At 41.3% G+C, this 22,183-nt stretch overlaps 4 protein-coding genes across 7 annotated transcripts; 2 read left to right on the forward strand and 2 right to left on the reverse strand.

Moving 5' to 3' along the window:
* Positions 1-395: 395 nt before the first annotated feature.
* On the forward strand, positions 396-5,943 carry si:ch211-121a2.4 (transmembrane protein 205). 4 transcript variants are annotated; one of them, XR_009768998.1, is made up of 5 exons: positions 396-611; positions 1,051-1,249; positions 2,374-2,537; positions 3,278-3,640; positions 3,937-5,943. XR_009768998.1 is itself a non-coding variant. In XM_061682855.1 (4 exons), exons 2-4 carry the CDS (start codon positions 1,150-1,152, stop codon positions 3,578-3,580), a joined length of 567 nt encoding a protein of 188 aa, XP_061538839.1. In that variant the 5' UTR covers positions 396-611; positions 1,051-1,149; the 3' UTR covers positions 3,581-5,943. The 4 variants fall into 4 exon arrangements, 3 of the variants coding, with proteins under 3 accessions (XP_061538839.1, XP_061538840.1, XP_061538841.1); XM_061682855.1 differs by having other exon boundaries at positions 3,278-5,943; XM_061682856.1 differs by having other exon boundaries at positions 396-556; positions 3,278-5,943.
* A 974-nt stretch (positions 5,944-6,917) lies between these two features.
* On the reverse strand, positions 6,918-15,504 carry slc35d1a (solute carrier family 35 member D1a). Its single transcript, XM_061682852.1, has 12 exons — positions 14,576-15,504; positions 14,379-14,412; positions 14,147-14,233; positions 13,966-14,033; positions 13,804-13,875; positions 13,653-13,721; positions 12,170-12,272; positions 10,603-10,695; positions 10,316-10,383; positions 9,017-9,095; positions 8,340-8,422; positions 6,918-7,771 (listed from the first exon to the last, which is right to left on the reverse strand). Exons 1-12 carry the CDS (start codon positions 14,683-14,685, stop codon positions 7,666-7,668), a joined length of 972 nt encoding a protein of 323 aa, XP_061538836.1. The 5' UTR covers positions 14,686-15,504; the 3' UTR covers positions 6,918-7,665.
* Positions 15,505-16,080: 576 nt separating this feature from the next.
* Positions 16,081-18,511, forward strand: aqp12 (aquaporin 12). Its single transcript, XM_061682853.1, has 3 exons — positions 16,081-16,763; positions 18,001-18,117; positions 18,261-18,511. The coding sequence occupies exons 1-3, from the start codon at positions 16,169-16,171 to the stop codon at positions 18,383-18,385; spliced, it is 837 nt and encodes a 278-aa protein (XP_061538837.1). The 5' UTR covers positions 16,081-16,168; the 3' UTR covers positions 18,386-18,511.
* Positions 18,388-21,073, reverse strand: rpp21 (ribonuclease P 21 subunit). The gene is made up of 5 exons (XM_061682858.1): positions 20,924-21,073; positions 20,487-20,587; positions 19,706-19,788; positions 19,467-19,607; positions 18,388-19,033 (listed from the first exon to the last, which is right to left on the reverse strand). The coding sequence occupies exons 1-5, from the start codon at positions 20,978-20,980 to the stop codon at positions 18,927-18,929; spliced, it is 489 nt and encodes a 162-aa protein (XP_061538842.1). The 5' UTR covers positions 20,981-21,073; the 3' UTR covers positions 18,388-18,926.
* Between the last annotated feature and the right edge of the window lie 1,110 nt (positions 21,074-22,183).

Consider the following 22,183-nt stretch of genomic DNA (forward strand, 5'->3'; position numbering starts at 1 on the left):
AGTCAGAATGGCCCTCTGAGGGAAACTAACTATGATGTGGCCCGTGACAAAAATGACTTTGACACCCCTGTATCTAAAAGGTTGGTGAGCTCTAAATTAAAGCATGAAAATGTGAGCTGAAAATTTTTATTTCTGTACGTTCTATTTAATGGGGATTACTGTATATTTTATACATGGTATTTTATTTGGAATTTTTTTTTTTTTTAAACAAAAATATTTGGGGGGGGTGGTGTTTTTTTTTTCCGTAGCTGGAACGGATTAACAGCATTTCCTTTCATTCCAATGGGAAACGATGACTTAAGATACGAGAGCTTTGGGATGCGAGGTTTTTTTTTTTTTTTGAGCGTGTTACGACATGGCAAAAAAGGAATTTTGCCTGTGTGTGTGGCGGGTGACAGCCCCTTTGCTGTTGTCGCCTCCCACATATTCAAGCATTTGTCATGGCAAGTGGCAAAACCGTCGTGTTACGTTACTGTTCAACTTCACTGTTGGCTCGCAACTCGGTGGAACCAGTTTTGTTGTTCTGGCGGAACCTTTCCCTCTGACGTTTTTCAAGGTATTTACGGTTCCTCCTCCCAGGTGTTCTCTCAGCTCAAGTCGCCCTCCGCACGGTTAGTCCTCGTACTCGCTCACATATTATCAACTTAAAAAAAAAAAAAAAGTGTTGCGTCAAGTGTTTGCTGTTCGTGTGCGTGTTGAGTTGTTGCTAGCAAAGTTTTGACAGTCGAGCTTCACTCGGCAAACGTGACATTTACGCTCGCCTTGTTCGTGCACGAAGTTCCGCTCGTATATGAAAGCGTAATTTGACACCGTTGTGTAGTTTCATTAAACTTCACCGAAGTTTCTCTTGCTAGCAGTGGTTAGCCGTGCTATGCTAAACAGTTGGCGAGTGAGTGCCTGTCAAACGCAGTTTCCTTGACAACAGCGCGGAGGTTAGCGCCGGTTGTTAGCTCAGACTTTAATTTTGTGATTTCTATCTGACACGGCGAGAACAAATAGTTTGGGTGTGTCACAGCTTCACTTTGACAAGTGTCGCGTCTTTCCAAACAGCTCTGCGGCTCAAGGGCTTGACCGGCTGGCATTTCCAGAAACTTCTGTCAAGATTCGCACACCCCCAGCAGGGAGGCCACGGGAGCGAGCATTGGGAGCATGGCCACCGACCAGGAGCCCACATTCGCCGTCAAGCTGGCCCAGCTGCTGCTGCTCTCCACCTACTGGGGAATGCAGATTTGGGTCACCTTCATTTCAAGTTGGTGACACAAACACACAGCATTCTTCATTGACTGTTAACATCTGTGACGTTGTGACCCTGTTCAGATTTCGAATAGCAGCAAAACTAGTCGTCGAAACTAGTTGCACGGCAGGTAAATTGAGTAGGAATACGATGCGAAAAAAAATTACAGTTGCAAGACTTCGCCGCGATTGAGCGTCGCAGTGGAAAATTTGGGACCCTGCATCGGGTTTTCAGTAGCAACATGACAATACTTCCACTCCAAATGAAAGTCTGTCAAAATGCAGAGTCTGGATGGAATGGCCCCTTCAACCTGAATACAACGCACCGACAAATTTTGAAGATCGGATGACGGAGAAATTGATTTCAAAAAAAATAATTGCGTTTTGGGGTTAATGTTTTTGTGTGATATTGTGGTGAAAAATGTCTGCTACTCGTTGAAGCCCTTCAAAAATGCAAAACAAGTTTTTACTTTCCTGCTCACACAACTGAGGTTTTATGAGGTCAAGCGGTCTCAGTTGACGACGACCTAAAATAAATGTATATTCCCACCCCCCAAAAAAATGATTAGAGTATAATCAAGACAGCACTAGCGACTGTGTTTCACTTCCTCATTCATTCAATGTATCCGGAGGACTTTCTTTTGATGTGGTAGCCTGTGAGGCAGCTAAGGCTCGAGGCGTGTCCTGGATGGTTTGTGAATTATGACACTTTTCATGACTACACGGAGAAAGTGGGGCAAAGGTTGTCTGTCAAGTTGGATGTCAAAGCAACTTTACTTCATGCTTCACTTGCCTGCCGGATGAGGGATTCGTTAACTTATTAACACGGGGCACGTATCTGATACGTCGGTGGTTCTCAAAGCGAGCCGTAGCTTGTGGGTCTGCAAAATCATAGGCGTGATGTTTTATCCTTTAAAATAGTGCGAGAAAATACTCCTCCCTACCTTAGCTTTTGGCCAATTAAAATTTCTGATACGATTGCGACATTACATTGCCTAAAAAGTTATGTTTAATTGGTGTTAGGATTACGTTGGGGTCTAGGAAAAAATGTCCCCCCCTATAAGGGGTCGCTGAACCCACAAAGTTTAAGGACCCCCTGCGAGACGTAACTTGCTGAGCACGTGTTGTTTTCGTAAGCAGGCTTCGTGATGGACAACCACCTGAACAGACACACGTACGGCTTCATTCAGAGCCGCCTGGTCCCCTTCTACCTTCACCTGGGCTCGGCCTGCGCCTTCTTCAACCTCACAATCTTCGCCGTGTACCATCCCAGCGACATGCTGAATGAGCGAGAGGCATTCCAAGTGGGTTTTTGCTCTCCAACATTCACATCATACCGTAGAGACACCACCTTGATATGTGTGGCAAAAGTGCTGCGACTGGTGAAGGTACCGAAACTGCCTCCCGGTCAGCATGGTAAATGAGAAACTTCAAAATTACCTTACCTGGTTAAACGAAACAATATTTAAATATCTCAAATCATCTTTCCCCATTGAAATGAGTGTTAAAACCATTAATCTGTTCAAGCCCTTGTGCTCCTTCAGGTGTTGACACTTTGGCCACCGGAGGGCAGTATAATAGTCTTAAAGGCGCAAATGAAGAGTTTCTAAGTAACTCAGTAAGCTGCAGTAATATTGGTGGTTTATTGCAGAGGATAAAGAATATGTCTGTGAGTACTGTTATATTGTCTGTGTACGTATTGATTCACAGTTTGTGTTCATATATCCGTTGCTTAAAGTGTTATGATATTGCCATATAATGCTTTTCGTTAGCTGTCTATGGCATTTTGCATTGTGTGTTAGCATTAAGCTAGTGGACATTGAAAGTGAAGTGTAATTTCATTGTTTAGTTTTGTAGCTTTATGAAGTTCAGTTTCTTAACACGCATTAGTTTACGCTTAAGGGGCAGATATGTCACATCCAAGATGGCTGATGCACTGACGTATCACAGCCACGGGCCAAGCCACTCAAGGGGGTGTCTGTGTTAACATGCTACAGAGACAAGCACACAACAGTCCTTTTAAAATTGACTTCTCACCCGACAGATCTTCATCTTCTTCGTGTCGGTGACGGTGGCAGCGGTCAACGCCCAGTGGTTCGGCCAGATGACGTCGGAGCTGATGGCCGACATGCACCTGGTGGAGCAGGCGTGCGGTCTGGGCCAGGACATCGGCCTGTCGTCCAACCGCGAGGCCTACGCCAAGCTGCGCGAGACGGACGCCAAGTACCGCCACCTGAGCGGGCGCCTGCGGCTCTACCGGCTGCTGTCGTCGCTCTGCAACGTGTGCTGCGTGGCCTGCAACTTCTGCAGCCTCAGCTACATGGCCGAAAACCTCCGCACGCTGTGATACGGTTCCACCGCCACTTTTTTTTTTTTAGTTTTAGTTTTTTTTCCCCATAAGGAAGCTGTAAGTTATCTATTTAATACCTCCTTTTCTCTCCGTGCCTTATTTGTTCACTTGCTTTAGGGAATCGCGAGAATCTTGGTAAACTGCAACGAAAAGCTCAATTTGAGATGTCAACCAAAATGTTCCTGGGAAATTCGCTTTGTGCGGCCACCACATAAGAGTATAGGTGATGGCAAAGAAGAAACGTGTAATAATCGTATAAAAAAAAAATGACATCTGCTCTCTCATTACAGGTACATCTCGATAAATGTCGCATATTTATTCCATCCATTTTCTGAGCCGCTTCTCCTCACCAGGGTCGCGGGAGTGCTGGAGCCTATCCCAGCTATCATCGGGCAGCAGGCGGATACACCCTGAACTGCTTGCCAGCCGATAACATTCACACCTACGGGCAATTTAAGAGTTGTCAATTAACTTACCACACATGTTTTTGGGATGTGGGAGGAAACCGGAGTGCCCGGAGAAAACCCACGCAGGCATGGGGAGAACATGCAAACCCCACACAGGCGGGCCCGGGGATTGAACCCCAGTCCTCAGAACTGGGAGGCAGACGCTCTAACCAGTCGTCCAACGTGCCGCCTATATTTATTCTTATTTACCAAATTACAATATATTTATTGAGATGACACACCTAAACAAATTGTGCAACAGAAGCCTGCAGATGCTTATTGGTAGATGTGATTTATTGTTCTCAAATTTGTAGTGGAACTGTGTGAGCCTTCAGGCTATGTCCCTGTTGCATTTTCCAGCTAATCATATCCATATAAATATATTCAATTTTATTGGGATGTACCTGTACCTTCAAAGGGTGAGAAGTTTTTACTTCATCTTAGTTTCATTATACACTGGTCAAATCATTTTTTTACACTGTTAAGAATGTTGAAATTGTGCTTTAAACATTGACTTCAACTGTTAAAACAAGTTTTACGATGGATGTTGGCCACAAATTTTGTCTTTAATTTACGTGACATTTCCTGTAAGACATTTTTTTTTTCTAAAATTACAACGTGGAAGTTGACAATGGCGGTTCATCATTACTACTTCAAAATTGGAACATTTCAGGCAGCCTTGTGTCTGACCTTTGCGCGAACCTGTTTATCTTGTTAAAAAGATAAATTTCAGACGCTTAGTGCTGCTCCGCCCGTTTAGGCGGAACTGCAACCCTTTGGCAAGTTTCTTCTTTTCTTGCCCGGCCAAGGTTTCTGCTGTTGATAAACGCCAAACACAATTGCAATTTTCCTATCTCTTGGCATCATAAAACCTCGATTAACTGTAACAGGCCAAGTTTGAAGTCAATGTAACATTTTTTAAAAATAACTGAATTATTGTATCACAAAACCTCTCCATCTTTGATAGCGTGTGATTATGAATTTTTCCCAAAACGCACATCTTAGATTAATTGATGAGTTACGAGGGCACCCGTGGTGTGAATGTCCAGGGTGCACCCCGCCCTTCGCCCCAAATCAGCAACAGAAAATGGATGGACTCTCATGTGAGTGTAAAAATTAAATTGCATACTCACTGTTAATTTTGTGTGCCTGGGAGGTGACTCTCTTCACATGAACCTTAATCGGTGCTGGCGTTTTGGTTCGTATTCCCGTTCGTCTCGTTTTCTGATTCATGCTGACCTGTCGATGCTCCAGCCGTATTGCACCGAGCAGCCGGGACAGAGACAAACGCACCGCTTTACACAGTATAAGTTCCATTTTCCGTTCTGTAGTCGTCATTACACGTCACCAGTACTCTTCCGTGGTAGCGAAACACAAAAATACAGAAGCTAAAGTAAAACACGGGGAATTCATCCAAGATTCTTATGTGACATATTCAAAGACGTGTTTACTGATTACACGACATCACAAAGTCAATTCGCGGTTCTTGTGGTAATCATCACACTTTGGCATCACTGCCCATCGCAGGTGACACAAAAGAGCTAAACACATGACATCACACATGATGATGGTTGATCGACTTTTGAGGCTTACTGTTAACCCCCCCCCCCCAAAAAAACAATTTTACCACTTTAGGGACGTTCAGATTTGGAGGTTCCACTGGACACAGTGAGCTGGATTGATCCTTTTTGTGGAATGGTTATCTTGATGGTAGGAATGAGTTGTAACAGATAGAACCACTGATAGAACCTTGACATAGGTTCTATCAGTGCACACAAATTGTGCTTTGCACTCACTCAGATGACAAGTCAGCATGTGCAGTGAATGGTGGGAAAGTCAAAGCAGAATTTATTAGGTGAAGGTTGTTAAAAGGAAAAAAAAAAAAAGCAAATACAATGCAAATGTCTTTCTTTTCATCTCAATTGTATTTTTGTAGATGTGTGAGGTTTTGATGCTTTTAGTATGAACATAAAAGAGAAGTTTGTCCTTGGACATTCTTCTTCTGGATTTAAATCATGTTCAACTTCACTTTATCTGGCCTGCAATGCTCAGGAAAACAAGTTAAGAAACTTGACTTCACTTTGGAAGTATAAGGGACTTCATATATTTGGTGGACAGTATATATTATGTACAGTAATCTAGAGTAGAGACTGACTTTGGAAATTAAATCTTTCCTTGGTGTCATTTGTACTTGTATGTTGGTTGTTTATTAAAAAAACAAAAACAAACTTCAAAAAAAGCTTATCTTGATCATTTTAAATAGGCCTGCAGCTACGGAATATTTTTAGAATCAAGTAGACTAGAGATTTATCCGATTAATTATTTTGCATTAAAGTTTATTGCTAAATATCCCCCTCTCCCCAGTTACTGTTCATGAACTGATTATCGTTGATTTGGTATTGTATAAACAATGAAGCAATATCACATGAGCAGGTGTGATGTACTCACCAACAGAGCTATTGTGGTAATTATTACCAAAGGCTACTCGTTTGATAAACACTTTGGCAGCTGCTTCAGGATCAACTACAGGTAATTCATACTATGGCTGCAAATAATGCTTATTTTTTTAACTGGTTAAACTATTTTTTCCCCCCATGAATTATGATTTAGGTACTGGTTTTGTGCGTAACATCAGAAAATAGGCAAAACTTTCCAAAGTAAAAAGATCTGCTGTCTTACGTTGATTAAACAATAAAGTCTGCTTTCATGGAGGACTACAGACGTCTGAGAATATTTACTGTTTTAGAGTATGAAATTATGAGGATTTGGACAATTTCAAATTAGACAATGGCTCTAAATGATTAATTGATTATCTAAATATTTGATTAATATTTATAATCAATTATTGCACCTCCAATTAACTCAATGAGACTCAAAGCACAGCAAGCTGTAAAAAGAGCAATTGGCTCATCTTTTAATTTGATGACAGGAGCAAATGTTGCAAGATTGGAAAGCATTGTAAAAAATACATCGGTGCTTCAGTTATAAAGTCCCACTTTGAATCAAATACATTTTAAGCCAAAATAAAGTGAGAAAAACCTAAAACACTCTTACTGGACTTTAAAAACTTTAAGGTAACCCACAAAGTACAAAAATCTCAATTAATGTAAAAGGTGGTGAGGTGGGCCACTCATAAAAGTGCACTAAGGTGTGTAATAATAACTGCAAAAGAGCCCACCACACACACACACACACACATTTTGTAGCGCTGACCAAGCTAAAGGTAAACTGCTCTTTTTCAACCCTCTCCCAATGTTGTAACAGTGCATGTGCAAAAATAAGGGAATAGACTTAAAGAGTGCACAGAAAATGACATGACATTGAAGGCATCCATGTTACATTCCTCGTAAACAGCTAAAAGGTCAGAAAGTAACAGCTGGCTCTATTGCGTGTGTCTCCTGTAAAATGTCTATGAAGTTCCATAAATATTTTTCCCTTCTCAAAACTTGAAAATACAAACACTACCATCTTTTTAAAAAAAAAAAAATAATATTATAACAGACTTTGCGTAACCGTGTATCCCAACGATGATTTTCAACCATCAGTTCCTCCTCAGACATAAATAAAAAAATTTTTTTTTTTTAAATAAAAAATTAAAAAAAAGATGTACATGATGAGATTAAAGCGAATCCAGTGTCATACAACCACCTTGCCCTTGATGTCCATTTTGGTGCTTTCACTGGCCTTGCTGGGCTGCTCCTCTCGCAGCGTAATGTAGGAATACACCAGGCTGGCTGCGATGCTGCCGGTACAAAGTGATGCAGAAGTTAACACTTCAATTTAAAAAGCCTTGCGTGGTATATCAAGTTAAGTTGGGTACACGCGTACCAATAATAGGGCCCAAATCTGAGCATTTTTCCCAGTTTCTAAATTAAATTATTATCCTGAGCGATAGATTATCCTTGGGTGTGAGACAATTTACAGGGATTTTTCCTCCCCGATCTGCCCTGCAAACTGTCAGGACCGACAGTTGTAAATGTTAAACCTGAGAGCAAATCCTTAGGTCGACACCGAATTGGGCTGATCCACAGACTCAGATTGTGATGTGACGATAGCCAATTGAGAAGCTCGCTGAAGCTGCCGCGTAGGCCAGACAAATAGCGGAGCAACTGCTTGTGTTGTTTTTAGAACGCGTCTTACAAGTCATTCGCCACAGTAAAAATGATCAGGGGTAAATACCAGATAAGCTAACAGTTTGCCTAGCTTCTATTTCAGGTACACTCCTTTGTCATGTGTCACATTTAAAGAAGCGGTTAAGATGATAAAAATTGGCACGTGTGTGTCCGGCTTAAGGGCAAAATATTGCATACCTGATGTTCAAGCCAATGAAGTTGGTCCAGGAGAAGATGTAGTCTCCGATGAACACCATTCCAATGTATGTCACCAGGACATTCTGCAAAGTGGTGGGGAAGACTTAAGTTTTTCCCATGACAGCGGAACCTCAACTGGTTTGGATTCCAAAAACTAATTTTCCCATTGGAAATAATGTGAATTCATTTATATGTATTTTGACATGATGCTGTCTCCATCAAAACTGAAATGTGTTGGCATTCTTAACAGCCACACGTAAAAAGAAGGTAACTGTTCGACAGTAACACTATACAGTATAAACAAGTCAACCACTGTCGAGATTAAGGTGAAACAATGCGTCTCAACTGTCCAGACGAAAGGGAAAGTTGTAATCTTAAATTGTCAAAGTGTAAAAATAAGGTAAACATTAACAAATGACAAAACGACAACAAAAATGCTAACTGTTGATAAGTGACGACGCGCCTACTAGCTTCAGTGTGAATTAACTGTATAGTCTTAAACCTATTAAACATGTGTACAGCAGTGCTGTACACTATGTACATTATTCCTTGTAATATGTGTTTTATGGCGGATTATGCACAATAGAAACATGAAATAAACTCTGCGATACACTGAATCCGCAATAGGTAAACTGCGGTATAGCGAGGGAAGACCAATTCCTCGTATTGCCGCTCACCTTGATGCAGCCCACGATGGTGGTGGTCAGTGCAGAGTTGTACTGCGTACACAACACGATGGAGTACATGAGGACAAACCTGCGCACAGACACAAATCAGCCGCGTCGTCACACCGCTCACGACTTGACACTAAATAGCGCGATAACATCAGTCGCAGTCAGTAAATGGCTGCATGTGTGCACACTAGGGGTTGAACCGCGTCGCCTTTACCTCGCCGCGATGACGGTTAGAGCTTGGAGGTGACCAATAGCCATTCACGCGGTTTGGCGTTAACAACGAACGCCTCACGGAAAGCAACAAGTGAGGAGGCACAGACAGTCGGAACATATTTGCAACAATGCACGAAACAACTGCAGTCGCTACGATACAGAATTATCAAGCATTCCATCCTACTGTGATGTTTTTAAACTCAACTCAATTTTATTTATACAGCACTTTAACAACAACCGCAGTTGCAACAAAGCCCTGTACGTAAATACAACTCGAACATTAAGACAATTTTTTTTAAAAGGATTAATTAGGGATGCAAAACTAATGATTATTTCAATACACGAGTCATTCTTCCATTATTTTTTCAATTAATCGATGAATCAGTTAAGAAAAATATTAAGTTTCCGTGCCTTTATTAAAAAACAGGACAATTTCAAATTGACAGTGCAGAAAACGCACAAATAATTGATTCTGATTCAATTACTGGTTTGTTCCATAACATGTCAGAAAACAGGCTAAGATGTTGATCATTCAAGTAAAAGCAAATATTTGCAAATGTCTTACTTTGAATAGTCAGTCTACTTTCATGGAGGACTACAGAAATCTGAGAATATTTACTGTTAAGAGGCTGAAATTCTGAGGATGTGGACATTTTTTAAGTTAAACAATGGCTTTAAACGATTAATCGATTATCAAAATAGTAGTCAATTATTTTGATAATCGATGAGTTGTTGATTAAAAAAAAGTACAAAAATAAATACAAAGTGTAGCTGCGAGTTGCGACCCTGCAGTTGGGTTACATGGATCGCTGTTCGAATTTTCCAAGTTCCGAACCGTGAAGGTGTCTGAATGTGATTGGATGAGAAAGTCAGGGGTGGGCTGAGTGTTTGGAGACGGATTGGCAAGTATCTGCACGGACAGCTGGTTGACAACTGGGAAAAAAAATAGTAATAATGTCATCGATTAGTCGCCGCCTAGTTGATTATCACCACCTTAGTATAGACTACCCAAAAATGAAAAATAAAAAAATCTGAAGTCATTCAACCCCCCCCGGGGACACGCACGTCACATAGCCGCCATCTTCTTACCCCATAACGCAGGACATGAAGAACTGTATGAGGAAGAACACGTCTGACCAGCCGTCATAGTCCATGGCCTGATCACAGGGGGAAAACAAACAAACAAAAACAAAAAAACTTGTAAACTAGGAAGTAGCGACGTAGTGACTTCATTAGCGGTACATAATGGCAGCTTTGTTCCGTTCTGAGTCCTGGGGCCTCGCACAGGAAAAGCAGCAGCAGCTCTTGAACATTAACAAGAGAACGCTCGCACTCCATTCAGGGAGTCGACGTCGCGGCGTTTCACTCTTGCTTACCTTCTGTATGTCTCCGGTCGCGTGAGCCAGCACCAAAGTGGGGAGGATCATAAATAACGCGTTATAATACAGCAATCCATATTTGCCCAGCTCCTGTGAAACACAGACGAGAGTTATTTTGTACGCCAGTCGTAAAGAACCGTAGTTTACCGCTTACTTACGCTAACGCAGTACAGCGAACACCCCCGTAGTCGGGATTTGGCATTCACAAATTCGCCTTTTCGCTGTGTTTGTGCCCTGGCCAAAGCAACAAAAGTACAGTGTCCCCGCTATTTGCGAGGCTCAGGGACAAGGGACAGTTTATAATTGCCTATCGATGCCACAAGATGGCAGCACAGCAACACTTGAAGCACCTCAACTCACTTCAACATAGTTATTTAGCGCCAGGATGCCACACGATGGCGCCAACGTGATCCTTTTCTATTGGACATGGTGATGGCAGCAGGGGTGAGTTTTTAGCCACCCGAAAAAGATGCTTTGGCGCCACCTCATGGCATCTTAGTGCTAAGGAACTACAATATGTTGACGTGAGTTGAGGAGCTTAATTTAGACGATCTTGTGGCATCTATAAACCTTTTTGCGGGGCATCAATAACTCGCCGATTTCTGTAATTTATGGCAGCAGGGGAACACTCGCAAAGCAACTAGGATTTTTAAATAAGTTCAAATGTGCCACACTACAATTTTTGTACATTTGTCACATTGTTTTTAAATCTGGCTGTGCCCAATTTAAAAAAATATATTTTTAGCACAGTTGTCCATTTTTTTGTCCAAGTTTTATCATACTTTTGCCTTTCCCCCCCCCCTCCCAACATATTTTTAGTAACGCAATGTATAATACATTTTGGACACCTTTTTATTTTTGGTACATTTGTGTGTAATGGTTATCTTCATTATTTGTTGTCAGATTTTTGTAATGTTTGTCACTTATTTTCTGGTGGTCATATTTTTGCCTCACTACTCAGTTTTTTTTGTCCCAGTTTGGTCACAGTTTTGTCAGTTTTTTCTTTACTATTATTAGTATCTATTTCTTAATGTATTTTTTCACTAATCCTTTTGTTGGTGTAACACATTGGTACGCAAGTCAGAAGGAACCAAAGTCTTTTAATATGAAACACTAGCGCAGCAGTAAAGTCCAGCTACAGGATATATTTGTACAAAAATCACTTTGGTCAGTCATAAATGTGAAACAAGCAAATGAAAAACAGTAAATATGCTCACGCTGAAATCCTGCGCCGCTGCACAAACTAGTTCACTGCACGCCGTTCCCAAATTGGAAACATTGTATGGTGGGACTGTTATAAACCAACGACCTCGTGTCGAACTGATAGTCACAAAATGTACTCACTTTCCATTATCTCCAAATTTTGTGCGTTTGTATTTTTTCCCCAAAATGAAAGAAAACATGTATTTGTTTATAAAACAATGTATCCAGTCAAAACATGCACAAAGCTCCATCAAAGGACAGGTCGGGTTCTCTGCGCCCAACGCCCCCCCCCAAAAAAAAACACTCCCCTTCCCCTTCTCCCAACAATGTCTGCTATTCACAGGCACTCGCCGCCACGTACCTTGGCGTCCAATTTCTGCTTGACGTACGCGCCGTTGGCCGCGGTGAGCACGTCGTTGAGGAGGATGAAGACGTAGCCTTGCAGGTCAAAGGACATGTCTGCGCTGTGAAGAAATGAGGTGGACGTGGTTTTAGCGTCTTTAATTCAAGTTCCATCCTTTGGTTTGTCTGTATGCGGCCCTCCGACTAAAAAGTTTGCACACGAGCGGATATTGTCGTGTGAGGTTTTACACTCGAATTCTCCCGCCCCGTAGCGTTGAAACCAATTGTCCGGCGAGTATTTTATACGTCACATCGGACGCCGGTTTTGGTGCCGCATTGTTGCGCGAGAATGCAAGTGCGCGACACACGGTCTTAACCGTAGGTCGGCATCATCGAAATACAAATCGACACTGTCGTGCACGCGTCTCAACAAACAAAACGCTGAAAAACAAACACTGTAAATCTCAACTACAGCGAAAGCACAGAGCATTAAATATGACGTAAACGTGCCGCATTTAGGGTGGGTCCATCATAAATTAAGTAAACCAGTTGATGGCAGACATTGCAATCATAACGGGTGGGAAGAGTCGACCAGGATATAGAAGGCTGTGAAAAAATGTAATTGAATATTGATTCGAATAGAATGTATTGCACATAAAAGTCAATAAAAGCTATGTGAATACACGTTTACAAAACGTTCTTCAGGATTAAATACAAATATATTGAAAGTACAACTGAACTGTGATTAGGCAGTGATTCTTTTACGTACCACTCAACGGAAACCACGTACACGTACGGGTATCAATCGGAGAACGGGTTGAGGAGATACAGCATGTTGAGAAATGAGGTTATGTTGTTCTACTTTCCTTTGGAGGAATTTTTTGACCATATTTTCTATAGATATCACTTTATCCTGACACAAAAAAAAAAAAACTACATTTCTTCAGAACCCAACCATCCTATTTTCAAATCCGTGGTGTGTTGTACTCAGGTGGAAGTGGCCAGTCACACCAGACTCAACATTTGAACAGTCACTTTTCGGGAAATCTTGTCACATTTCTATTTTTATTTACAACTGCTTCCTTTTTCCTCAGTCAGGTGACAGGTGGCTTCTTGATCGGCTACATTCCATTTCGCAAAGTCACGAATTCAGAATAGTCAGCGGATGACGTTGGGACAGACCAAAAGTACAGGTTTGTGGGGGGAAAAAAAAAAAAAAAACATGAAATCGACCATATTTGTAAATGTATGGGTTCCGTCCGACAGCGACGGTATCTTTCACTTTTGAAACCACGGTACACCTTGAAACCGGTAACCGGCCCATGCCCACATTTACCGCACTTTGAAGAATCACTGCTGTATTAAATACAAATCATGTAGGTTGAGGCATATCAGGGCAGGGCGAGTTCTGTAAATGAGGGTCATTCACCTGTGAATAACAACCAGGACATCTGGATGCACTGGCGGGGGGCTAATAAAAGAGAAAATAAAATAAAAAGTACCTTGCAGCGATAAAGGCCCCGAGTATCATCGTAAATATCGTCAGCTGGACTGACCTGGAGAATTTCTTCCTGTGGAAATGAGAACAGATGCCACATGAAACCCAATCGCCACTTTATAGTTGAGTTGGAAGAAAAAGAAAGCAGGAATTACTTGAGCAGGAATCCCTCGGCCAACATTGTGAACAAGATGGAGAACCTCCTGAGTACCGTAAACATAGGCAAGCTGGTGGGGACGGAGCACATTTATCAACAACAACAACAAAAAGTATAGAGTCGAATTCACTTCCATCTCGCCACTCATACAAGAACTGACTTGAGCCTTTTGGTTCCACATAGACCAGTTATTTGATTGCCCACATAAAGGAGAGGTAGCGGAAATATCTAAAGGAAAAACAAGAGAGTGCATGTTCACTAGGAGTGCAAAATAAATCATAAAAAAAAAAATAATAATAATATATATATATATATATAAAACACTGTACAGGTGGTCTCACCTTGCGAGGTACTTTCTCGTCCAAGTCTGGGAAGGCGATCACCTTTGCAGCCTTGCCCACCCACAGGACAACCACCGTGGCGAACATCTGCGCGCCCACACACGCACACACGCGCATGTTCCCAAAGAAGAGCGAGAAAAAGAGGGGAAAAAAGAAAAAAGAAAAAAAACAGCTGCATCTCAGTTAGAAGACAATGAATCATGTGTTTAGAAGCAACGGTTGCGAAACTCACTTGCCCAATCCCGACGCATATCGACGAGGGGAACCTAAAAACACCAAGATGTGGGAGTTAAGTCAGTTTGAAAGTGTGCTCAATGCGGAGCGCGTGAGAGTGGAAGGGCGACTATTTAAACAGCGAGACCCCCCCAAGTTGCCTTCAGCTAACTTGGCTAACAACTTAGCTCGAGTTCTCGAGCTCCGCTGGCCTACCTGTAGTTGCTAAGCACGCTCTTGTTCACCACCACGATGAGGAAGGAGCTGAGTGCGTAAAAGCCGGCGGCGAACAGCTTGGAGAACACCGTCGGAGGTTTGTCCGCCATCTCCGACGAGCTGTCATTCCGTACTGTGGACCGTCGGCTCAGGTGCCATTCGGTCGCCGCCAGGCTTCGGCTCGCTCGCGCTCGCGCTCGTGCGCGCGCATCTTCTTGACTTCCGCCCCAACTTTACCGGTACTTTCGGTAACGCATACATTAACCGTTTTATCCGTACGTTACGCAAAACATCTCACAAAGGCGTTCACTGTTTTTTTAATGAGGGTTTACCTCGAGATATGACCGTTTAAAATGCGGAAAATGACGCGTTTTTATAGGCTCTTGCGTTGGAATACATGATTTCGCCCACACTATGAAGCTTTAGGAAAAGCACTTCCTTGTTTGAGCGCACGTGTGATCTCAACATCCAATCACAAAGTAGGCTTCATAACATGACTTCCACCCACACTGGCGGCCACGTAAATTAGTCAGACACTTTCAATGTGTATCTAGCGTTCATAATTAGGAGTGACCACAGTTTTATACTTGCATATGATCGTTTAAGGGGTAAAACACGGGGTCTGACTAGATTTTAATCAACTTAATGTGGCATGGGAACATTACTTCCTGGTTTTGGCCTACTCACGTAAGCTCCTATACGTGTGTATGTGTCATATTATGCCAAAGATTATTAGGGGTGAAATCAAATCATTTATGTCATTTTAAAATGACACCAAAGCCCCATTTATGCTGCTCAATATATTACAAAGGGCTGTTTTTGTTCACCCTGTTGTTACGTTTCTTTTTACATGCACCTCCACTAGATGGAGACAAAAACACTGGCGTGGCACAAAGCAATTTTTTTGAGCATACCAAACCGAAATGTAATAACGACAACAAATGTGCAACCACATTTGTTGCCCATGCTGCTTCACTGGTACTCCCAAGTTGTCAACTAGTTCAGTTTTACCTCACTAGTATGATGCAGTTGTCCTAATAGTGAGGACAAAGAGCCTACTAGTGCGCTGAATTGAGCCTCTGAGAACAAGAGTGGGCTAACTTATCAAGGTTTTGTTCCACTTTTGACATATAGGTGGGTGGGGGCAATCTTTTTATTGCACTCCTGCCAACTCCCATTTCCAAGATGGCGGCACCCATCAAAGCTGCCTTGTCCTGCAAAAACATCCCAAAATGTGAGCTATGAAACGGTACCCCAGTTCAATGTCCAAGCAATATGATCCAAGGCAAAATCATTCTATAGCCACGATATAAATCCCCGATGTTATTGCACCCATAGAACTAATAATGGAGTTAGCCCACTCTAGTTGTCAGTGGCTAGTACACAGACCTCAAACAGCCTTCCATAGTAACACTGGAGAGGAAGTATGAAACTTTGATTATTGGATGTTAATTTTGTGACCTGCTCGCTGACCTGACCTAGCAAAAAGGCCCGTGTGTATTTTGGCAGGTGTTAGCGGCCTGCCGAGTCTGATAAGAAGCGCTCGTCTTTGCGTGCGCCACGTTGTCAGAGCAGAGAGAACCCTCAGCGACCATGTCGGGACTCAACGCCTCTCTGGGCTACTTCCTGGCCTGCGTGGTTTTGGCGGCCTCCACGCGGACGCTGCTGAAAAAGTGGCCTCGGCTCGCCTTCCTGTCCGAGTTGTCTTCGTCGTTCATGCTGGTGGCGTGCAGGCTGGAGGTCCAAACCATCGTGGAGGTGGGCGAGTGGGCCGGGGGCTTGGGCCCGGACGTCACGCTGACCGTGTTGTCGGCGGTGCTGCTGGTCCACGGCGCGGTCTGCGGAGATCATTCGGGGAACCCCAGCGTGAGCGTGCTGAGGTTCCTCCAGCTGGACGCCGCTCCGGCCGCCACCGTCCTGGCCGTCGCATCCCACTTCCTGGGGGCCCACCTGGCCAAGTTGGCGGCCGAGTACTACTGGAGTCTGGAGCTGACCGACATGCACATGATCAAGAACCTGATGGCCAGGGAGTGCAGCACCTCGCTGCTGGTCTCGCCGACGCATGGCTTCTTCACCGAGGGGGTGTGCGCGCTCCTCTTTCACCTGGCGCACCTCTTGCTGAGACGGAGGGCCGCGCTCATCCGGGTGCTGTTCGGAGCCGCGCTGCTCACCTTCCTGTCACACACAGGTATGTGGGTGTACCAACTATATTTATTTAAAGGCTTTTTTTTTTATTACAAAAGTCTTCCTTTCAAATAAAAGCCAAAGTTATAAAAAAGTTGTATATTGTAGACAAAAAGGTCATATTTTAGAGAAAACAGCTTATGAAGGGGGGAAAAAGTCATACATTTTAGGAAAAAAATATTTGTCAAAAGGTCAAGTGTGTAAATTGCGTTAGAGAAAAAAAATGCCCTATGTTTGAGGAAAAAGTGGTACGTATATCAGATTTTTTTTTAAATCACAGAGAAAAAAAGTATTTGTTTAGAAAGTCAAACTATTTGAAAAAAGGTATATTTTTGAGAATAAGTGATTTGAGAGGGGAAAAAATGTTTGTGAAAACTACTATTTTTTTGAAAATATTTGTATACATGTCTTTTTAGAAAAGTCAAGTTTTATTTACAGTTGTACATTTTATATTTTTTGACAGAAAAAAAGCTGTATGTTAGAGGGGAAAAAAAGGCACGTTGATTTGGAAAATATATATTTTTGAGTGGAAAAATTGTACATCTTTTTTTGAAAGTGTAACTTATTTTTTTAAAAATGTTTGAGAAAAAAAGTTTATGGTGAAAAAAGTCTTAGTTTCAAGAAATGTTTATTTTAAAAAGTTATGTATTTTTGAGTAACAATTTGTATTTTTGATGAAGAAAAATTTTGACGAAAAAAGTATTTTTTTTTCTATTTAAAGTTTTATATCCTTTTAGAAAAATAAGTCGTTTCATAGTTAAGGTTATTTTTCACATTTTGAGAAAAAGTATATTTTCAGGAGAAATAAAAAGTGATATTTGTGAGGTTTTCTCAAAATGTACATTTTTCCCAAAAAAAAAAAGTACATTTTTGGAGGATAAAATATTATTTTTTTAGACATAAAGCCATTTATTATTAAGAAAGAAATATTTTAGAGGAAAATAGTTGTATGATTACTATTGATTAAAGATTATTGAAAATAGTCACATATTTTTGCAAGCATATAATTTAAATAAATGAAAATGAGAATTAAAAATATTTGCACCTCAAATCTCAGTGTATTTTTATTTTCAGTTTGACTGCAATACTCATAAGGTACACTTCCAGAATCGAAGGAGATCCAATCCAAGATCTTTATCAATCATTGTGCCTTTCACCTTCGTATACCACACATCTCGCATGAAAAGCAAGATTTCATATTTAAGTTTTGATGAAATAACATGATGTTTGTCCGTTTGCAGCCAAAGGTTACACGTCAGGTTACGTCAATCCTTCGCTAGCTTACGGGCTCACTTTTCAATGTCCTGGATTCACTTTCACCGAATACGCTCTTGTCTACTGGCTGGCCCCAATCACAGGTAAACAGCACTCGCATGTATTAAATAGAACACTTTATGGAAAAGGGGCTTATTAATGGATTGTACACAAATCGTTGGGTTTTCGGAATCCTTGCCCACCCATCAAGTGTGAAATTACAGAAGTGAATCTGTGTGCTTTCCAGGAATGATCTTGGCCCTCCTCCTGTACATGGGCCACATCCCAAGGATCTTTGCCAAGAACCTGCTCTATTTTCACAAGACGCGTTTCCGTGTGCCCAAAGGAGGAGAAAAAGAAAAGAAGAAATGAACGACATTTGTCATTTTATTTTATAGCAATACACCCTTCAAAGGCCACGACATCAAGAACAAAAAAGTTAGCAAAATGTCAATACAAAACATTTGCTGGTTGTTTTCAATAAAATAAATAAAACAAATGAAATCACATATGTATTCATGTTGGACAGGGGTGCAGAGTCTTTGCTTTTGCCTGAGCACAAAACCAGTAACGAGCTGAAATCTTCAGTGAAAAAAAAAATCCCAGTAATAATTCGCAAATTAATTTGGTATATTTTCTTTAAAAAGTTGTACATTTGAGGAAAAAAATGAAAATCTTTTTAAGAGACGGACGTTATACCTTTGAGAAAAAAGTTATATTTTCAAATAAATGTAATTTAAAAAAATGAAACAAATTGCATCTTTTTGCAGGCTCCCCATCTGTGATGTGGGACATCAAGAATTACAGTAACCCTCAGCAGTTCAAGTCAACATAAAAGTGGACTCAAATAAATAAAACTGTATTTTTCAGTTGTGGTCCAACAAAAGAGTTTGCAAAATTGCATTATGTGATTTCACGGCGGCATCTGCTTCGTAGTGGCAGTACTTGTGCTGGCTTTGGAACAATTAGACCGGTCAGGTTTGGTCTTTTTGGGCTGATTTCTACCAGAGATATCTTCATCTGTGGATCGAAAATAACAGAAATGTAAGTGTTCCAATACATGTATATTACAATTACTCACATGCAAGTACTCTAACAGATGAATGGCATTTCAATTGAGTTCAACAAGGAAAATTGTTTCAATAGAGGATAAAGAATATACTGTGACTACTGTTAAATTGAATGTCAAAATGTGTTGCTGCACTGTGTTCAAATATCACTTGCTTAAAAGATTATATATGCTTTCGCATTAAGGTAGCGGACAAAAGGCTAAGGTATGTGATTGTTTTTAAATGCACAACATGTAATTTTCCAAGTTCTATGATTAGTTTGACAGTAAACGTCAACTTGGAGTGGCAATAAACAGCTTAAAGCCACAGAAAAAAAAAAAAAAAATCATAATAATTCACTCATAAGTCAAGGTGCCGCTTTATATTGAAGAATGAGTTCTTACCCGGTTGTTTTTGTTGTGGCTGAGCCTGAGCCTCCGGACGGTCCTGCCACAAGCAATAATCTGGGTCATTCAATAGCGTCTTGCTCTGTTTGCAACTGAGACAGCGCAGCACCGTGAAGCGACTCTTTTTCCCCCTTTTCCCTGGCAGAGACGCAGCCGTAATAAAAGTTACTGGTAGTCAACATCGTCCGGTTCCACTGATTCTTTTAGGTGAACAGGGAATGTCAAGTGCGGCTTACGTTGTTGTCTGGTTGTTGCTGTTAAACCCGGGATGAGCAGGGAGCAACACTTCTTGCATATTGTTCTTTTCACAGATGGATCTCTGCAGAAATTAAAAATTACACTGAAGTTGGGATATTATAATAAGGTGGTATATTTTTTAGAAAGAATGTGTGTATACACTACTTGAATGAGGGAAAACCATTTTTGAGGAAGAAGTATTTTTTAAGAAAAGTAATTTTAATTAAAAAAAAAAAGGCAATATTTTATAAGACAAAAGTCAAACAAACTAGTTTTATATTTCAGATGAAAAAAAGTTGTAGTTTCAATAAATACAAATATTTTTAGAAAAGTATTTTTGAGCAAGAAAAGTTGTATAATTAAGCAAAAAAAAGTTGTATAATTAAGCAAAAAAAAATAAATGGGTTCACTGAAAATAGTTGCATATTTTCGAGAAAGTATAACATTTTGAGAACAGTCAAATTTTTTTCAGGGTGGGAAAATGTCTGTCAAGTCTTGAATCCTGAATGTCAGTGTATTTTTTTACATTTTCAAATGTGGCTGTACACCTAGTATTAATTGCAGAATCTACTGAGATCCAGTAAAAGAATCATTTTGCCTTTATAAAAATATGATAACTTTGACACGGTCACAGCTGTTGAACGCACTTTTGACAGCAATCAAATAAATCATTGATAGTTTTTTTTCTTGTGGGGCGGGAGTTCTAAATACAGGACGTGACGTTTTCATTCTCGACAGCGCCTTCCAAATAAAACGAGTACATTTTCTGGGGCTACTTACTGTCGCAGAACAAGACGTCTTGCGATGGTCCGCTGAGTAAAGCAGTAGAAACGAGCCAGCTCCACATTGTCAGGGTTTTGGGACAAAACGCAATGAGCAGCCTGACGAAAACGAGGAAGAAAGTGAATTTCCGAGCTTACCCCAAACCTAACTCCCGCCGCTCTAGGCAGGACGAGACCAATTGATTACAGGCAGAACTGACACATTCAATATGGCGGACGTATTGTCGTATCCCTGCCAAAGGCCAAAACGCTCGTTCGAAAGGTCATAGAAAATGGAGCGCACTCTGCCTCTTTGAACAATGCACTCTCAGAGTGCAGTGAGAGGGTTATTATATTTAATTTCCGAAAGTATCCAATAACACGTTGGAAGGAAAACCGAACAGTTAGCAATTAGTGGTTAGCTAGCACGTTTCGATTCCGAATGTTTCCAATCACCTGGTAGAGATAATTCAGTCTTTGGTATGCTTCTTTATCCTTCACCTGTGCAGACATTACACGTCAATGCTGTGAAATCAGCGAAGAGTTGAAGTCTGTTTTCATCACCGAGCACCAGCTGCGTTTTATTCGCCTCCTCTGCGTTCCCACAGCTTCCGGGTATTTATTTCAAAATAAAAGCGCAAAGCTAACAAACGAAGAGAATTTCAAAATAATGTCTTGAAATAATTTACAAGCAGAAAATTGGGTATTACTGCAAGCCATTCACTTTCATACGCTAGAAGTTGCTGCACTCATTTTGTGCACAGATTTTCCAGTGAAAGAAGTATATTTTCACTGTTCCAGTTTGCAATATCTCGAGTAGCATAAATGGCAAACTAATGGCTGTATAGTCATTTGAAAATGGCTTAAAGCAGGGGTGTCAAACTCATCTTTGTCACGGGCCACGTCGTAGTTATGATTTACCCAGGAGGGCCGCTACGATTGTGAACCCATATAAAGGAAAGATTACCTCATATAATTAAATACAATATACGCAACACATTGATGAATAACCAGTTTTGAAATCAAAAGCCTATAAGAACATGTTTTCTCAACAATTACATATCTTTTCAAAGGGGGATTGGTCACAAAAAAATGCTTGCAAGTATCTCAATGTTATTACACCAGAACACAATTAACAATTTTGATTTGCTTTTGGGCGGCACGGTGGCCGACTGGTTAGAGCGTCAGCCTCACAGTTCTGAGGACCCGGGTTCAATCCCCGGCCCCGCCTGTGTGGAGTTTGCATGTTCTCCCCGTGCCTGCGTGGGTTTTCTCCGGGCACTCCGGTTTCCTCCCACATCCCCAAAACATGCATAAATTGGAGACTCTAAATTGCCCGTAGGCATGACTGTGAGTGCGAATGGTTGTTTGTTTCTATGTGCCCTGCGAATGGCTGGCAACCAGTTCAGGGTGTACCCCGCCTCCTGCCCGATGACAGCTGGGATTGGCTCCAGCACGCCTGCGACCCTAGTGAGGAAAAGCGGCTCAGAAAATGGATGGATGGATTTGCTTTTGCGGGCCACATAAAATGTGGAGGGCCGGATCTGGCCCCTGGGCCACCACTTTGACACTTGTGGCCTAAAGGATTTGACTTCTCTCCTAATAATCGTTGACATATATATATATATATATATATATATACACAGTATCAAAAAGTTACATTTATTTTAAAGAAATAAATTCTCAGAAAAAAATTCTTATATTTTGTGGAAAATG

The sequence above is a fragment of the Phycodurus eques genome, chromosome 8, assembly GCF_024500275.1.
Source record: "Phycodurus eques isolate BA_2022a chromosome 8, UOR_Pequ_1.1, whole genome shotgun sequence".
NCBI classification, from domain to species: domain Eukaryota; kingdom Metazoa; phylum Chordata; class Actinopteri; order Syngnathiformes; family Syngnathidae; genus Phycodurus; species Phycodurus eques.

Coding starts and splice junctions, on each gene's coding strand:
- aqp12 (XM_061682853.1), top strand. CDS start 16,169: ATGTCGGGACTCAACGCCTCTCTGGGCTACTTCCTGGCCTGCGTGGTT. Junction 16,764..18,000: donor CACCTTCCTGTCACACACAG/GTATGTGGGTGT, acceptor GTCCGTTTGCAG/CCAAAGGTTACACGTCAGGT. Junction 18,118..18,260: donor CTGGCTGGCCCCAATCACAG/GTAAACAGCACT, acceptor TGTGCTTTCCAG/GAATGATCTTGGCCCTCCTC.
- si:ch211-121a2.4 (XM_061682855.1), top strand. CDS start 1,150: ATGGCCACCGACCAGGAGCCCACATTCGCCGTCAAGCTGGCCCAGCTG. Junction 1,250..2,373: donor TTGGGTCACCTTCATTTCAA/GTTGGTGACACA, acceptor TTTCGTAAGCAG/GCTTCGTGATGGACAACCAC. Junction 2,538..3,277: donor ATGAGCGAGAGGCATTCCAA/GTGGGTTTTTGC, acceptor CTCACCCGACAG/ATCTTCATCTTCTTCGTGTC.
- rpp21 (XM_061682858.1), bottom strand. CDS start 20,980: ATGTCTGCACAGGTGAAGGATAAAGAAGCATACCAAAGACTGAATTAT. Junction 20,588..20,923: donor GACTGAATTATCTCTACCAG/GTGATTGGAAAC, acceptor CGTTTTCGTCAG/GCTGCTCATTGCGTTTTGTC. Junction 19,608..19,705: donor AGCAACAACCAGACAACAAC/GTAAGCCGCACT, acceptor CGTCTCTGCCAG/GGAAAAGGGGGAAAAAGAGT.
- slc35d1a (XM_061682852.1), bottom strand. CDS start 14,685: ATGGCGGACAAACCTCCGACGGTGTTCTCCAAGCTGTTCGCCGCCGGC. Junction 13,722..13,803: donor GCCGAGGGATTCCTGCTCAA/GTAATTCCTGCT, acceptor TCATTTCCACAG/GAAGAAATTCTCCAGGTCAG. Junction 8,423..9,016: donor CCATCGTGGGCTGCATCAAG/GTGAGCGGCAAT, acceptor ACCACTTTGCAG/AATGTCCTGGTGACATACAT.